The sequence below is a fragment of the Empidonax traillii genome, unplaced genomic scaffold (genome assembly GCF_003031625.1).
Source record: "Empidonax traillii isolate 1590-97213 ecotype Southwest subspecies unplaced genomic scaffold, ASM303162v1 scaffold2041:size41385, whole genome shotgun sequence".
Classification (NCBI taxonomy): domain Eukaryota; kingdom Metazoa; phylum Chordata; class Aves; order Passeriformes; family Tyrannidae; genus Empidonax; species Empidonax traillii.
In genome coordinates, this window is record NW_020957234.1 from 9700 (window position 1) to 27381 (window position 17682).

General features: G+C 54.0%; 1 protein-coding gene across 1 annotated transcript; it reads right to left on the reverse strand.

Annotated features, from left to right (window-relative positions):
• Window positions 1–4181: 4181 nt before the first annotated feature.
• Window positions 4182–16171, reverse strand: LOC114071478 (aryl hydrocarbon receptor-like). The gene is made up of 10 exons (XM_027909307.1): window positions 16069–16171; window positions 14420–14526; window positions 11264–11353; window positions 10246–10369; window positions 9844–9974; window positions 9024–9226; window positions 8792–8901; window positions 7847–7988; window positions 5876–7445; window positions 4182–5049 (listed from the first exon to the last, which is right to left on the reverse strand). The coding sequence occupies exons 1-10, from the start codon at window positions 16169–16171 to the stop codon at window positions 4894–4896; spliced, it is 2736 nt and encodes a 911-aa protein (XP_027765108.1). The 3' UTR covers window positions 4182–4893.
• Between the last annotated feature and the right edge of the window lie 1511 nt (window positions 16172–17682).

A 17682-nucleotide genomic window follows, 5' to 3' on the forward strand; every position in this document is an offset into this window, starting at 1 on the left:
CCCCCATGCCCTCAGGAGGATGCCTGCTGCAGCTCGGTGGCCTCAATGCCCAGCAGCAAGCCTCCTCCTCAGGGCAGGCAAGTCTCCTCATCCAGGGATGCCACAGGCACTCAGGATCCTGAAGCCGAGCTCCTCAACTCCATCTCAGCGAGGAGGACATGCTGGAAGCCAGACAGGACACAGCCACCGCCTCTCTGTTTTACCCTTTTGCAAACTGACTTGCTCTGTGCCCTGTGCTCTGCTTAACTGATCCTCTGCCCATCTCCAGCAAACAAACTGTTCCCCTGTCTCATTCATAATATGCTTCAAATAAAGCATGTTTCTGCCTGAGCAAACGCCCTTTGGGGGTACTTTAAATTGTCACAGTGCATAAGGCTTTCCCTGAAATCTGCATTTTTACAGTGCTGGCTCTCCACAATGGCCCCTGGAGCCACACTTAATCTATTTCAAAGGATGTAGAGACTTCTCTTGCTTAAACAACCTGGCTAGGAAAGCAAAGCCTGCTTTAAACAGAGACCTTTCCATCCTCCCTTTTCCCCCAGTCCAGCCGGGTTTTCCTTTTCTATCCTGAAAACAAAGAAGCAAACCAAACTTCAAAAAAGTGTTTGCTGATCCACCTCCAAGAACCCATCAAATTGAAGCACTATCCAGCTGAAACTGGGCAAGGACTCAAATCCTTGTGGGATCTGAGGACCAGCAGCAGTTGCAGTTGATTCAACCCAGCCTCGCTGCTTGAGGAGCACTGCTGAGGTTGAAGCCCTTCAAAGTACACTTCGATCAAGCAGCCAAGTGTGCCCAGGAGATGTGATCCACAACTGTGAAATCTCACCACGAGCTTGTAACTTACTGCAAACCCAGAGCTGGTACAGAAATCCTGCCGAAGGAGAAGCCATCTGTGCTGATACGAGGGAGGAGCTCAGATCTGAGCCTCTTTGCAGCCTCCTTGGGTATTTCCAGGACACAAAACCAACCATCTCCCACGTGACATCTCCCATGTTTGTACAGAATGGTTTTAGGGAGCAAGGAACTCCTCAGCATTAGGAAGCATGGATCCATCTGCTCCAGTTTTATCTGTGTATCATGGAGACAAACAAACAAACAAACAAAAAACCACAAACAAACAAACAAAAAAACCCCCAAACCAGAACAAGACCAAGCCCAAGGTCCCAGAGCCCCTTCCCAGGAGCCCTGAGATAGGCAGAAAGGCACAAAAATGCACACCCAGCACACAGAGCAGAGCAAAGGTCTTTCTCCTCGACTGATGCTGGCAGATTCTCACCATGCAGCCCTGCCTTGCTCAGAGCCAGCAAAGGGCAAATTTGGAGCATGGGCTTGGCAGGATATTGCAAAAGCTGGAAGCAGAGCTACATCCCAGCTGGAGTCTAAAATAACTATGAGATTACCTCCACAGGAGTGCAGCCAGCATGGATAATGCTTGGACTGTTCCTCTCCCAGCTTGCCACAGTCTTGCCTGGCTTCCCTTCCACGTTTCTTCAAAGTTTCCTTTGCTGCAGGAACTTTATTCCTGCTGAGGGGAAAGAGAAGGCTGAGCTTTCCCCCCTGCCCTGCCTTGGTGCTGTGTCCCAGGGGGGGTGATTGGCAGGTTCCTCTCCTCGTGGGACTGCACGATCTGTACCCCACCACGCTGCTGGGAGTGCTCCTCTCCTGACAGCACCAGGAGCCAGCTGCTGACAGGCATATGGACACCTTGGGAAAACAACTCCCAAATGAACTGCAGGCAATTATTTAAGGGCAGGATCAAAGCTGTAAACGCCAGGATCAAACCCATAAAACCCTGCTTCTCCTCCAGGGGCAGTAGAGGAGAAGAAGAGGCTCCTGTCCAGAAGTAAAAGCACCTTGGCAAAATCTCTCTTCGGGATGAACTGAACCACATGGGATCACTGTAGCCTGGAGAGCACCTCAGAAGAGTCCAGCCCAGTGTGTCTGTTATGCTCCCAAAATTAGCTCAAATATCTCTACCCACTCTCCCCACTGGGAAGGCAACAAGGTCTAAGCAAAAGCAAGGATCTTCCCAAGCCACTCCACACTGCGAAGGCCTCACCAGCAGCAGGGATGACAGGCCTGGTGTCCCTTCTGTCCCTGGGGTTGATGTACAGCTCAATCCACCTCTGAGCTCCTCCACTTTGTGTGCAGGACTCATATTGCTCCTTTGCTTGATCCTTCACTGCCAGGCTCTGCTTTCTGCAGAGTAATTCCAGCTACTGATGGGTGCAGAGGTCCAAGGTGCAAATGGATTTTCTTTTCCCTCGAGAGCTGCAGTTTGCCTCTCCTTGTGTGGCCAGGCCACCAGCAGCCTGAGCTGGGATTTTTAACACTAACGCTGTTTCAAACTCAAGCCAAAGGGTTTTCTGGCACAAACTATCCTGTGAGAAGGCAATAACCTCAGAGGTGCAAGCTGTTCTTGGGCAAGCTTGAAAAGAAACATTTCCTCCTCTGGAGAGCCAAAACAAGCAGAAATGGCTGGAACAGCTGGGGCTGGAACCCAGCACCAATACAGACAACTGGGCAAGGTAGATGTGGAGCTGTTCTGTGCAGGCCCAGCAGTTGGACTTCCATGATCCTCGTGGGTCCCTTCCAACTCAGGATATTCTATGATTCTAAACCTCTCCACACTCTTTTCTCACACCTTCCTCAGCCTCACCCATAAATTTGGGGTGAGCACGCCCCAAGGGACCACGCTCACCCCAGGTGTGCAAACAAAAGAACAGCACAGCACAGCCCCGCTCTTTTACTGCCATGGCTCAGGGCAGGCTGTGGATGCTGAGCAGAGGCTTCTCCTTTGCTGCAGCAGCAGTTTTGCTCCAGCCAGGCTGTAAAAAAGCAATGCCATGAGGCGCAGAGGAGGACAGGCAGCAGCTGGCGTGAGGATGGGCACGACTTATGGATGTGCAGGCCTCCTTGGGGAGCAGAGGGCACCTCCCTCCACAGAAATGATGGCTCCAGAGACCTCATAGAAACACAGCACTGGACAAACAGATGCTGTGCTCAACTAGAACACAGCACCCTGGTGACAAAGGCAGGAGGGCTGCAGTCCTCCCTAGGTCACCTTGGCTGTTGGGAAGCTCTTGGTGCAAGGAAGAGAAGAAACCAAGCAGGACATGTGGTGGTGGTACGACTACCCACACGCCCAGGACCTGGCTCAGGGAGAAAGTTTCCCAGCAGTCAGGTTGTTCTCAGTATCTGGGATTCAATGGACCACTGGAAGTCACTGACCTGCAGCCACAAGGATGCTCTGGTGCCGGTGCTTTCCCTCCATCCCCATCGGTGTGTGTGGTGCTGCCCAGTGCCAACTCCTTTGAAGGAAAAGGGAAGAAAAAGCAGAGTAGGGCACGTAAAACATAAGAGATCAAATGTTCCCAGCCTAGTTTTGTTAAGGAAAAGTAGGTGCTAGGTATAAGTGGGAATATTGGAAAACTTAAAATTCAGAAGAAAGAAAAACTGTGTTTTTTCTAATTTCCAGACTGAAAAACAACAATCCAGAGGAAAAATATCAGCTGGTTTGTCTTAAAGGAAGTTTCCCATTATATAGCCACTTTATAAACACATACACTTTACATTTCAATATATCTATGCATAACTGTATATAAATATTATATATGTATTATATTTGTACATAAATAATTACATATATTGAAATATTTTAATTGTTTTGGTTTGGTTTTTACACACTCACCAATCTCTGTCAAATTTCTCAACTTCTTTCAAACATCCATGGCAGGACCTGGCATTGCACCCAGCACCCCAACGGCTCTGAGCAGGGTGGGGTGACTCATCATTCCAAGATGATCCTTAGGGTCCCTTCCAACACAAACCATTGTGTCCCAGGCCACCGGTGGCAAGACCCGGGCTCCAGTGCTGCAGCCAAGCCAAATCCTGACATGCTTCACATCAGGAAAAGACACAACCAAGCAAGGGGGATGTCAGGGGATGAGCTCCAAAGCCATTTATTGAAAGAAAAGGATAGAAATTCACATGAAAGTCTGAAGGTACCTCAGAGCCCATCACCCAGGAGAAAACCAGCTGAGCAGCCAACCTGGGCACACCACATACAGGACAACAAGCCCCAGGGTGCTGGCTGCAGGAGCTCTAATCTGGATCCTAACCATGGGAACACCTGGGCACAGGGAGAGCTGAGGTGGGGAAGGATCTGAGCAACACAAGAACACAAAACAGGGCTCCTTTTCCTTATAAAACAGGTAGTATCTGTACAAGGTGGCCACAGCCACAGGTGCCTGGCTGGGATGGCAGGGAATTTAATACCAGAGGTGAAAACCTTTTCTGTCTTTCGTTTTTTGGACACATAGGTCTTGCACCCGTGTTGGATCATGCATGGAAATGCAAAGCTTTGGTAAAGCAGGAGGACATCAGCCATCCAAAATGTGCCTGTCTTTCAGGGCCAGGGCTGCCTGACACAGGCACTGCCAGGGCCTAACAAACCATAGGAGTCTAGCCACAGCCAGGGAAGCAACCTCGGTTTCCAAAAGTCTGGTAAAATACACCAAAAATACATGTTCAGGAGGTTGGATGGGTAGGATGAGAGACAGCAAGTGATAAATGAGATCCTACAGCTGACCAAGAGCCACTTAACTCCTGAACAATATGAGACCTGCATCGCAGCCCAGCGTGCTCCCAGTGCCCTGGGAAATCTGTCCTGCAGCCCTGCTGCCTGCTACTGTCCCTCCCCAGGCCAGGGACCCCTCCACAAGAATGGCACACGGAGCAGGACGATGGCAAATTGCTAAAAGGGCAAAGAAACCCCAGCTGAGCCAAAGCAACCAACATCAAGAGCACCAGCAGCTGGGGAGGTTTGGTGTCTGAAACTTGAAGGCAGTTCCCCAGGGAATAGTCCTGCTTTGTCCATTCCAGTCTCTCCTAGAGGCAGAAGTCCCCACTGGAGGCATGGGGGTGATCTGGCAGCACTTCTGCCCGAGGCTGATGCTGGCAGGGGGGTGCCAGGCTTCCTCCCAGCACCTGGTGTTCTTCAGGGAGTCCCATGGGAGAGCTAGGAAAATCGTGGCCATTGAGGGTCTAGGAGAGAGAGAAAATGGGGGTGAGGCCCTTGGCAGGGGGAGCAGGGCTGCTCCTGCCCTCGTGCCCTGGGACAGGGGCTTAGCAGCCACCCCATGCACATCCCAGCCTTCCCTCAGGGCCTCTCCTGCAAATGCTGACCCACTGCTGGCACTACTTTTCACCTACAGACCTGTCTGGGCAAGTATCCCAGCCCTGTGGATCACGGGAAACCACGAGCACCTTGGCTGCATCTAAAACAGTGCCTGGTCCTGCACCTGCACTCCTGGTAAGCCAAAAACACGAGGTGGCCACCAAGCTCTAGAGATATGTCAGGGCTGGTTCTACACACTCCCACAGTCCCAGGCAGGGCCAGAGTTAAGCTCCTCAATAGAGCGAGAAGGTGCCTGGCATACAAGTTGAAGGTGGTGTGGAATGGGAGGAGCTGAGGTGCAGGTGACACTCAGATCCAGTGCTGTGGTCCTGGCCTTTTGATGCTGGAGGGCTCAGCAGCAGCCAGGTGGGCTCTCCACAGGGGTTGTGCACAGGCCAGGGGATGCTTCCACAAAGGCAAGACCTGGTGCTACAGAATTTCATCTCACCTGTGCTTTGTATCAACCATCACAGCTCACCAGTGACTGGCTGGAACTACTCCTAATACAAAGCTTTTGCTCTTCAACTCTTGGTGCAAAGAAAAGCCACTAAAACTTCCCTTTCTGGCCACACAGTAGCTAGAGCAAGGCCATTTCCATGTCCTCACCAGTCAGTGTGTGCCTCCCAGTGCCGAGGCTCCTGGGAAATGCCAGCACAGAGAACACTGAACCCCAGAGTGGAAGCAGGTCCTTACCCTGTGCCGGCCCTCCTGGCTCAGAGCAGAGGTGTACGCCCCGTAGGAATTCAGAGTCTCCAGACGGCTGCCGATATTCCTGAAGTGCCCTGCAGCTGAGCTCAGGAAAGGGTGCTGTGGCACGGAGGGATCAGAGCTCAGCTGCTTTTTCGGAATAAGCTGGTAGGAAGGGGGGAAAAAACTGGGGTACAGAGCCAGCTCGTCCTGGGAGCTCCCGCTGCCTGTGGTTTCCATGCTGCATAATCCATTCAGGTTGAAGTGCTGTGGCAGCGGGCTGGGCCCTGGACCCAAGCAGCTCTGGTGCTGGGAGATCAGCTCTTGGCTGATGCCATAAAAACCAGGCTGAGCTGGAGACCCCAGGAGTGGGGAAACATAGTCCTGCCACGGGCTAGGGCTACTGTTGCTGCTGGGAAGGAGGTGTGGAGGGGAGTCAGGGCTGTGGCCACACAGCCCGTTCACCGGCGAGTGATGGTGTTTCGGCCGGCCGGGGAGTCCCACATGGTCCTGGCACTGGCTGGGCAGGGAGAAGGACCGGTGAGCATCCTCCTGGATGGGCTGCACTTCTGGATAGTCCCCCTCAAGCCACCGAGCCCTGGGTGGCTCCTGCGTGCAGGGGGCTTCTGGGGGTGAGGTGGAGGCCTCGTCCCAGGGGGTGCCCTGTGCTGGCTGGAAGAAGCGGAGCAGAGCCTCTTCCCCAGCTGGTCTCCTCTGCGAGCCATCCTCCTCTGGCAGCAGCCCTGGCACAGTGGGGAGGGGCTGTTGCCACAGCTGGACGGGGGGCTGGCCCAGGGCAGGGCTGGGCTGCACCACGCCCTGTGGCAGATCCTCATTCCCTGCGTAGGATGGAGTGTGGGATGGAGTAGGGCCTCCCCGTGGGCTCGGGGATGGGCCTGGCAGGGGACACACCTGTTGCCCTCCCTCGTGCTCGTCCCTCGTGCTGTGGATGTAGGAGAGAATCTGGTTGCTGGCCAGGCTGTCTTTCAGGGATGGAGAGTGCTCTGGGTCCGCATTGACCATCACCATCTTCTCATCCAGCAGCAGGAGCTCCAGGTCCTCTGCGTTCAACCCTAGCCCCTCCAAGGCACTGAAGAGCTCGTGGTTGGAACAGTTCTCATCACTCTTAATTGACAGCGAGTCCAAGGTAGCCAAGAGAGGGTCCTCCTGCTGCAAATCCAGCAGCTCCTGTTTGAGGCTGTTCCCTCTTGAAGAAACTGGAGCAGCACCCATATTCCAGCTATCCCTTCCTGCATTTGGCACAGACATGTCCTCGAGGTGGAAAGTGCTGCTGCAGGAGGGGTTAGGAGCGGGCGCTGGGTGGGAGGCGTGCACCGCCTTGTCCTGTCGCATTACAGCACCCAGCAGAGAACTGGGGCCGACACCATTCTTCTGGGAGCGCCCTCCCTGGCTGCAGGGGGTCTTCTTGGACTTGCTGGTTCTCTCTTTGCTCTGGAAAGGATCGGGGAAGCCCAGGAGAGGATATGCACTTTGGTATAGGAGCGCCTCTCCTGTGGCAAAGGTGAATGGAAGATGCATGGACCGTTTCCGAAGGTGTTCTCCTCCTTCTTCATCTCTGTAGGGCAGGAAGAGAAGACTGTGGCTTACATGTGCACAAATACACCCCACAGAGTGCTTCTGCAATGGATAATTGTGGTCCCAGCAAGCCAAAGCCCCTTTGCTACAACCAGCATGCATTTACATACAAATACACACACACATTTTTATACACACACACATAAAACCCCACATCTGTAGCATAACCAAGCATCACCCCATCTTTGCAGGGTGGCCTTGCAGAGGTGGACGTAGCTGAACAGCATCACAGTACAGTATCCTGTGGCTGCAACTTTAAAAGGCACAAGAAGCAACGATAGATCCAACATCCTGCCCTGCTCGGGGAATCCCAGAGGCCATAGCAATGGAAAAAGCCGGCCTGTCCCCCTCCCAGCCCAGGCTGCCCCTGATGGCACATACACGAGGGGTCTCTGGGTGACGACAATGTACTCGGGGTTGCCATTCTTGTAGACGAGCCGTGCGTTGGCCTGCACCCACTTCCAGCGCTTCTCCTTCGTCAGCAGCCGGAACACCGTCAGCCCGCTCTCCCCCGTCTTCATCACTGCCAGATGGAAGCACATGTGCTGAGGGCTGCCACCACATCACCAGAGGCACAGCTGCCTTTGGTGACACTGCCCTTGCCTGCCAGGATAAGCAGCTGAGGTCAGAGCAGGAGTATGGCTGGCACACACAGGGGACAAGTGTGGTCCAGCCAAATACCCCTCCCTGCACTCACAGAATCCCAGGATATGCTGAGCTGGAAGGGACCCACAAGGGTCATCCAGTCCAACACTCAGCTCTGCACAGGTCCACTCTCAAAGGTCACAGCCTGTGCCCCAGAGGATTGTCCAAACCCTCCTGGAGCTCTGGCAGCCTTGGGGCTGTGCCCACTGCCCTGGGCAGCCTGTTCAGTGCCAACCACCCTCTGGGGGAAGAACCTTTCCCTGAGATCCAACCTGAGCCTGCCCTGACACAGCTCCAGCCATTCCCTGGGTCCTGTCCCTGGTTCCCCCAGAGCAGAGCTCAGGGCCTGCCCCTCCTGAAGAAGTTGTAACTGCAGGGAGGTCTCCCCTCAGTCTCCTTTTCTCCAGCTGAACACATCTAGTGCCCTCAGTGTCCTCGCACGGTTTCCCCTCCAGGCCCTTTGCCATCTTTGTTGCCCTCCTTTGGACAGTCTCTAAGAGCTTGGTATCTCCACCCCAAGCTCCCTGCAGTGACAAGAGCACCACAGCAAAGCATAAAGTAAAGCATCCTACAGGGAAAGAGCCCCTGGGCTCGACATGGCAGTCACCAGAGCTGCCCGTGGTCCCAGCCCACTCATCAGCACTAGGGGTGGGCACAAGTGGCCAGGGCAGAGCCTCTCACTCCTGACGTGGTTCTCGGCGCAGTACAGCGTGTCAGCGGCGTGGACGAACTGGTAGCCGGTGCCACAGGTCCGCAGCTCCGCCTCCGTGTAGCCCAGGACAATCTTCCCCCTGAGGGTGACCAGGAACACACTCAGCTCACAGGCTGCGTCGGGGGGCTGCCACCCAGGCAGGGCTGGGATGCAATGCTGGAAGCCCACAGCACCACCCCTCAAACCAGCTCTGCTGCTTACTTGGCATCACACGCCAAAGGGGTGAAGTCCAGCTTGTGCTTGGTCCTGAAGATCATGTTCTTGGTGCGGATCTGCAGGATGGACGGGGGCTGCAGCGGGGTGGAGATGGCGAAGAGAGCGAGCTGAGGGGGAAGTGCAGACCCATCTTCAGACCTTTTGTTCTGCCCATGAAGGAATTTCAGCCTGCCTTGCAGGTTTAAAGCCTGGGAAGAGAAGAAAAGCTCAGTACCGTGCAGAAAAGCAGATGAAGAGAGAAGAGAAGGAGCAGAGCAAGATGTCTGTCTGCAGAGTTGGTGTAAATAGAATCACTGAATCATAGAATGGTTTGGGTTTGGAAGGACCTTAAGGATCATCTCATTCCAAGCCCCTGCCCAGGTTGCTCCAAGCCCCGTCCAACCTGGCCTTGAACACTTTTAGCAGGGATGGGGCAGCCACAGCTTCTCTGGGCAACCTGTGCCAGGGCCTCACCACCCTTGTGACCTGTCCTTCCAAACCCAGTGCTCTGCAGCAGAGGGGAGCAGGGATGAATACTACCTGCTTGGTTTAAAGACATGCCTTTAACAGAAAAATCAAGTTAAACACATGGAGGAAAAGCACTTTTGTTCAAGATTCAGCATTTCTGAGAGTAGAGGAACAAAACACACACGGAGAGGCTGTAGGTACAGACCAAGCCTATGGAAAACGGGGAAAGTCTCCTTGCTGAGACAAGCAGATACTGTACATGGTAGAAAGGTCTTTCAAGAGTAACTTGCTTCAGCAATGATATGAACCCCTGGGGTGAGCCTGTCCCACCCTCCTGCTGTGGAGGGTCTGCACTCACTAGGAAGCCAGAGGAATTATCCAGGAGGCAGCGAAAACGGCACACAAAGCTCCTTTCCAGGAAGGAAGAGTTTTCTGGGGGCAGCTGATCCGGCTTGTAGATCACAGCAGAAGAACCATGGCTTCTCCCCACTGTGGAAGAGATGGACTGAGAGAAGATCAAGAAAGAATTCACCCCGATGACGGCTGGAGATCCCTAGAAAGGGCCAGAGGTCCCCAGCACCGGGCACTGCATCAGTTTGCAGTGACCACAGCAACAGAAACTCGGGAAAAGCCACGGTGTTTGGATGAAGCCATGGCTTCAGCCACACAGACATGGGCAAGTGGCGTCAGGGAGCTCTGCTCCCATCGTACCTGGGGAGCCACACGTCTCAGGCCAACCAGGATGCCATCCTACGTTTACCTTCTGGGGAAGGCTCACCCTCGGGAGCGTGTGGTGGGTTGTGGGCCCAGTGGAGGTTGCGCCTGAATTCCGGCTGGTCCTCGGTGTGGATGAGCTCGAAGACACTCTGGTGCATGACATCTGTCTGGAGGGAAAGCGCAACCCGTGAGCTCTGCAGCCTGTCCCTGGGTGCCAGTTTTCATGTCCCACCTGGAAACAGCCTGTCAGGGCCCCACCTGGCCAAATGAGGCCGGACACCTTCCACCAACACTGATGCCACTGGGAACAGACAGCACATCTGGCTCTAAGGACCCCTTGCCCGTGTTGGGCCTGACCTCCTCCGCAGTCCCAAAGAGCCCATACAGCTTTCCTGGGACACTCTCATCCCTGTAACATGATGTCTTTCAAAATCCTAAAGCTGACTTATGGGATGAGATGAAAACATGGTTTGGGAACAAAACAGCAGCAAAGCCACCTCATTCCTACACTGTTCCCGAAAGAATAAGGCTCTGAGACCTGCTCCCTTTGCTCAGGTGGACAGTCCTCATCTACACCAGATGTTGGGGAAAGCCAGCTGTGTGGGAGCAACACCAAACCACAGTAGCTGAAGGACTGTTGGTAAGTCCCACTCCCCTGTAAACCTGATCTAGTGCCTTCCAGGTTACCTGGGTGCCCAAGATAACTAGAAAGCTTTGGAGCCTTGTGGGATTTACCAGTGACCACCAAGGGAGTGGGTGCCCAAGGCAAACTGGGCAGGGAACCCCAGATGTCCAACCACGGCCATGAACCTCGTGGCCCATCAACGTGGCTGGTGAAAAGTCTCTGTGGGCCAAAGAAGTCCCTTGTCACCTATCAGTGACCACGTCTGGCAATACGGGGTCTAAATTCACAAGACCAAGGAAAAGCCCCAAACAGCCCCCTGAGACCCTGTGACCCTTGCAGAGTCTCCTCCCAGCGGCGAACCTGGGGCTATTCTCCACCACCAGGGAAAAATCGACTCTGCAAACCCACCACAGCAAGTCAGAGGAGTCCCACTGACCTGGTGAAATCCCAGATAGTCCTGAATTGTATGCGAGGAGTAAAATATCAGCCCTTCTGAGGTCACCACAAGCACGAAGCCATTGAGTGCCTGTGGGAGAGAGGAGAGGTACATGCCACGCTCACGTCACTCTTTTCTAGCAGGACACTGGTCACCCCGGTCCTGGCTGGCCCCAGCTGGCAGAGAGCTGAGCCACCACAGACAGCACCTCCTGCTGGGTTTCCCTGAGGTCATGCAGCTCTTCCGTACAGCTGCCCGAGCGTATCCTAATCCAAACTGATGGAAAACTTTGCTTCCATCCTGGGAGCATTCACTCAGACTCAGCCTTGGATGACATTGACACTCATCCTATGTGAAGAGCAAATAAAAATCTCTGAACTGCTTGCAGAACGTGAGTGGACACCATCAGGAACTGATCCGTTCTGGGGGAAACGAGCCCTTCCAACAATCCAGAATCCAAACAGCGTTTCATGTTGGCTGCATTAATCCTGTGTCTACCCAGGTGGCTATGGTCTCATAGTTCCCACCCTTCTCATGGCCCAGCAGGGTCTTGGCAGCTGTGTGTGGCTGCATGAGGCTGGAAAAGCCAGGGATGTTCAGTGGAGAGCAAATCCACCACGGTAGTGTCAGCATTGGCTGGGCATTCCCTGCTGCTGCTTGTGGGTAAGGATACTGGTTTGGGAGAAACCTGCCCAGCTCCTGGCCTCGTCTGCATCCCTCCTGTCCTCCCTGGGTGCCAGAGGAGTGGCCTGGAGAAGGACCGTGGTGTGCAAAGAGCAAGGTCAAGGAAGAAGTTGTCTCCACTGCCCTCTCCCCTCCCCGAGGTGGCCAACTCAGTGCTGAGAGAGCCTCAACGAGTAGAAATGGAAAAGGTAAAAGCTAAAGCATAAAAAGGTAAAAGCTAAAGCATAAGGGTTTGGTTTTTGAAACCGTAGCAAAACCATCTGATTTCTGAAATGCCAATTTCTTCATAAGCAGCAGGAAGGACAGGTTGAGTCTTCACACCTGGAGAAGACTACAAGGGGCAGAGGAGTTTCCCTACCAGTTTGGGAGAGCAGCTGCTGCCCCAGGAGGCATGGCTTTTCATCCCTGCTCTCTGGCACCAGGCAGAAGACCACTGCTGACACAGGCACTGGCAGGATCCAGGCAAGCATCCTTAAGTGCCACAGGTGCAGCACCAACTTTTGCAAGTCTCTGTGGCACAAACCCCAGTGCTTTGAACACCTCACCATCCCCCTGCTAGAGCAGAGAGCAGGCCCACAGGAGCCCTCCCTGAGCCCAAGTGGTAGAAATCACTGGGACTCAGTTTCCCCAACTCTGAAATGACCCTGACAGACACTCAGTTTAAATCTTCAAGCCCACAGAGCTGCCTAAGAGCAAAGGCCCTGAAAAGCCATGAAAATCATTGGTTTATATCCCAGTGAAAGCCAAAGAGCTTTCACTGCCCTGACAACACCGCGGGATCACCCCTCCCTAAGGGCAACAGGTCTCCGTGGGGAGGGAGACCTGTGTGCCAGCACAGGAGCCCTCTGGAAGGCAGGGTCCTGCACGTGGACCCCAGAAGCCCCAGAGCCAGAACCATCCTGTACCACTAACCTGGCAGGGAAGCCACAGTAGGCAGCCCTGGCTGCTTCCTCCACTCCATAATGCACAGACATCAGGATTAATTAGGGCCTGGTGTGTAGGCTCAGCCAAGTCCAGCTATTGTTGCTGCCAACTCCTGTTTCATTGTCAAGGTCGGTGTTTCTCCCCCCTCTCCTTCCCTTTATTCCAGGCACAAATGCTCTCTCTATTTACTGGGGTTGATCTCAGTGTGTGGGAATCTGCTGCAGAGGTCAATTAGTGCTGCCAAATGCACTTTAACCCTTTGAGCAATTTCAGAGGAGAAGGGAAGAATCAGAGTAGACCAAGAGACAAAGAAACTTTGGACATCAGAGGTGATGGATTGGATGGAAGTAGGTTTATAAACAGGTAGGAGCATTTCCTTGGGGCATGGAGGCAGATTTGGAGCCCCTGCCACATCCAGAATCCCACTGACAGACCCTTGGGAGATAAAACCTACACCCAGAGCTTTTAGTGTCCAGATTGGTGCCTCTAAAAGGATGGCATCCAGCTCTAGGAGGAGTTGATGAGCGGGAATCAATCCCCAGCAAGCCTTGCTGAGCAGTTTTGTTACATCCTTAGGGAAAACCCTCCGTTTTTTGTTCGTTAACTAGCTTGGCTTTAGCACTTCTCTCCCTAGATGTGGAGATGATGGCTGTTCAGCTCTCAAGCAGGACAGTAATTACAATTCCTGCTGAGTGAGCATTTGGAGGGGAGCTGGGGCTGTCCAGCACGCTGGAGGCCAGCCAGGCAGGGGGCAGAGCTGCAGCCTGTGCCCGGGTGCCAGGCAGGGACGGGAGACCTGTGTCCTTGCAGGCCCTTGCACTGCCAGAGCCGGGCATCCTCCTATTCCCTGTGCACCGTTTGGAGACAGAAGGTCATCTCCTGCACCTCTGAGTAAACCATGGAAGCAGCAGGCTCAGCCAACCATGCTGCAGCATCCCCAGCCTTGTCTCCAGCATCACCAAGGGAGCTCTGGCAGACCTCCTGGGATACACCCTGGGACTGCTGGGCTTAGCACACAATCAGCACCTATCCATGTACTGAGTGGCATCACTGCTGCAAAATCAGGAAAGACTCCCATGACATTTTCTTCCCTGTTTTCACCGGTGTTTGCACAACATGCTCGAATCAGGACCAGCGTGTCCATGCTGAAAACAGCACTCAAACACCTTGGCTCCCACGTAACACCTATGGCACATTTACATGTGAGAGTGGAGAAACAGAGGTGAATCTCTGTGCTCAGAAATCCAGCACCGCTTCTACAGAGACGTTTCCTACACACGGACAATTCACAGATGCCAATTTTCTCCAGGAATGATGGGAAAAGCAGGGGAGAAGCAACACAGTTTCTTCTCCAGGGACCTGAGGAGGTCTTACACCTCTGCTCAGTCAGAAGCACACCACAGGGAATCACGGCTTCACCAAAACACCTGCCACCAGCAACAGAACAGCCCATTTTTAGGGTAAAACTCAAAGGAGCTGGAAAAGGGCCAAGAGGGAAATCCCTTGAAGGCATTTGCAAGGGAGAGGTGGCCAGTGAGGGGCACTAACCTGTAGGAGCAGCTCGCCCTCCGGCACGGCTGCCGAGCCTGCAGCTGGTCTGTTGCCGCACGCTCCATCCCGCTCCGCTCCTTTGGCACCGGGATTCTCCAGAGCCACTGCATGGAGGAAAGGGAAGGGAAGGGACATCAGTGCTGCAGGAGCACACACAGCCCGCCGCCAGGAACCTCCCAGAAGCGGACCTGGCTGCAAAGCTGGACAGTGCTGTGCCAGGGGAAGCCACCATGGAGTCACAGCCCTTTGCTTCACCCCTCAAAGGTGGCTGATTCACCCCTCGATTTTAACAGGACATTTTCCCCACTACCCTGAACTGGTTTGGTCTGGCAGAGGGCGGGGTTCCATTCTTTTTTCCCTCCTGGAACTTTTAACAACCTACAGGTAATAAGCGGAGTTACGTACAAGCAATAAAGCTAGGGATCCTTAAAGCAGGGAGGCATCAGAATCATCAAATCACGGAATAGCTGCAGTTGAAAAAGACCGCCAAGACCATCCAGTCCTACCGTTCCCCCAGCACTGCCAGCCCAAACACTAACCCCTGTCTTTTGAACATTTCTAGGGACAGTGAATCCACCACTGCCCTGGGCAGCTTGTGCCAGTGCCTGACTACCCTTTCAGTTAAGAAATTTTCCCAGTATCCAATCTAAACCTCCCCTGGCGCAATTTGAGGCTGTTTCCTCTCATCCTGTCTCTTGTTCCCCTGGGAGCAGAGCTGGACCCCCCCCCCACCCCCGGCTCCCCCCTCCTGTCAGGGAGTTGCAGAGCCAGAAGGTCCCCCCTGAGCCTCTTCTTCTCCAGGTTGAGCCCCCCCCCAGGTCCCTCAGCCACTGTCACCAGCACCCTAGCTCCTTTTCCAGTTTTCTAGTTGCTCTGCCCCAAGCCCAGCAGCAAAAGTCTGCCCTCCACTTTTCCAGGATAAGGAATGGGCCATTTTGAAGGATATAGCTCAGTCAATGATGTCTCATTACAGTTCAGCAACACAGTGAGTTTATTCAACCAAATTAAGGCAAGCCACAGCTCACAGTGGGAGAAAAACAACACGGAAAACACATGGATACAAACACAGACATCCGAGATCTAATAGTGGTCGATGCACAATCCATACAGATGAGGAAATCTGTCACTCAGTTTAACTAAAAGATGTGCCTGCAAATTTTGCTCTGTGCTCCCCAAGAGAACAAATCCTGGGGATATTTTAGGGTGGATAATACTAAAAGAGTAAGAAGATAACAAGCCTGTGTATGACAGGCCTGTCCAGGAGACAGAGGAGGCTGCAGGAAAGCTGGGAAGCTTCTTGCCAGCACCATGAGGACAGAGGACAGCATTTGGCTGCTGCTAAACCAGCTGCTCCCCCTGGGATGCGGAAGGAAAGGTGTGAGGCACGAGCTGCAGCACCACTGCAGCCTGCCAGTGCTCAGAGAGGGCAAGAGCTCTTCTGGATTTGCCTTTCCCAGCTCCCGTGCTACATGTGCTACAGAGCTGACAGGCTCAGACGTGATGGGAACAAGTGGACTCTGGAAGCAATTTAATGGCCCAGAAAGCTGCCACGGGCAGCGAAGCTGTGAACAGAGACTCAGCAGCGATTCAGAAGGCAACAGCCACCGGCACAGAAACAAAACCGGGCTCTGTAACACTCGGCTCACCCTGCGCTTTGCCAAAGCAGCCGCTGAAAATCAGCTCCTCCATCCGCATGGAGCAGATCTTGAAGGATTCGAACACTGCAAAAGGCAGATGTTCCAGATGCATCTCAGCCTTCCAGGACCACCAGGTCTAAAGCTGAACCCAGGGGCACCCGAGAGAGATGGAGTAGTTCAGTTTCCACCATGGACTCCCCCATCCAACAGCATTTCTCTGCCAGGAAGGTGAGCACAGGGCAAAGGCACATGGCCCCCTCTTCCACTGCCAGGGCTACCCTTCCATCCCAAAGTCCTCCACACCCTCAGCAGGCACTGGCTCGCAGGTGGGTGGGAATAAGGAGGGGTGCTCTGGTCTGCAGAGCCTCACCAGTACACACCTCAGACTTTGGGAACAAAATGTTCTTCCAGCAGGCTCAGAACCGTCCCAAAGATGGACTCAGCTCCATAACCAAAGACAAAGCATGTCCCAGCTCTAATATTACGAGAAAAACACCTGATACGGCAGCAAACCCCCTGCTTCTGAAAATTCCCCTTGAGCTCAGCCTGCCCAGATGATTTCAGGAGCTATGTGGACACAGATGGGCTGACACTAGGGTTGAGGTGTTTGTCCACACATGGGTCGGTCCCAAGCGTGGCCTCGCTCTGTCCCACCCCAAATGCCATCCCCCCATGAGGGACCATCTGGGGTCCCCCAGCCCAGGCTGTAACCCAGCACAAATCCTGGGCAGGGACAGGCCATGGGGCAGAGCGGCACGAGAGCACAGGGCCACAACGGCCCTGTGGTGTGGATGGAGCAGGTTTGTGCCAGCGCCCTTCTGGCTTTTCCGATTGCTGGGAGCAAAATGTAGGAGCTATGAATTATTAAAGGTCTCCAGTCCTCCTCTGCGAGCTCCCAGCCCACTGCGCAGGAGGTGTGGGATAAAAATAAACCTGGCTGACAGGAGAGCAGCTAAAGGGTGCTGCCCTCCGCTCAGGGGTCTGGTTTAACGGTTTGATATTGCCCCTGCAAAAGGAAATCTCAACTCCAGCGGCTAAAAAATAAGACTTTGCTATCAGCACCTGGGCTCTGGGGCCCACGGTAAAAGCAGAGGACGGCCTGCTGTTCTCAGCGCAGATTCTTGCCACCAAACTCAACTTGCTCCTGCAAGCAGGATCGAATCACTGGGGCGTGAGGGGCTGCTCTCGTATAAACCACAGTTCCCACGGGGGTTTCCCTGCCAACTTCACCAAACAGCGCCTTTTCCTCTGAGTCACCCAAGGAACCTCAAAGACGATCTGCTCCTGGGTGTGGCCACCCCAGGCTGGCCTCCTGCCCGGTGTGCCCCGGCTTTGTCTGCCCATAAATAGCCCCTCGGGTCAGCAATTCAGCAGAACTGTCACAGCACATCAGGCTGATGGGGCGGAGACGAGCCGGGCAACCGCTGCCGCATCCCGCCCGGAGAGCAGGGACCGGGAAAGGTGCCCTCCCAGCACAACACTTCACGCAGGGCAGCGAGACGGGGGGGATAAGCCTCTGTCCTCGCTGCGCAATTTTCAGGGGGGAAAAAATTAAAAGGGGGGGAGGGGGATAAAAAGGAGAGAAGTGGCTTTTGCTGCTGGAAGGAGAAAGGTGAGGAGACA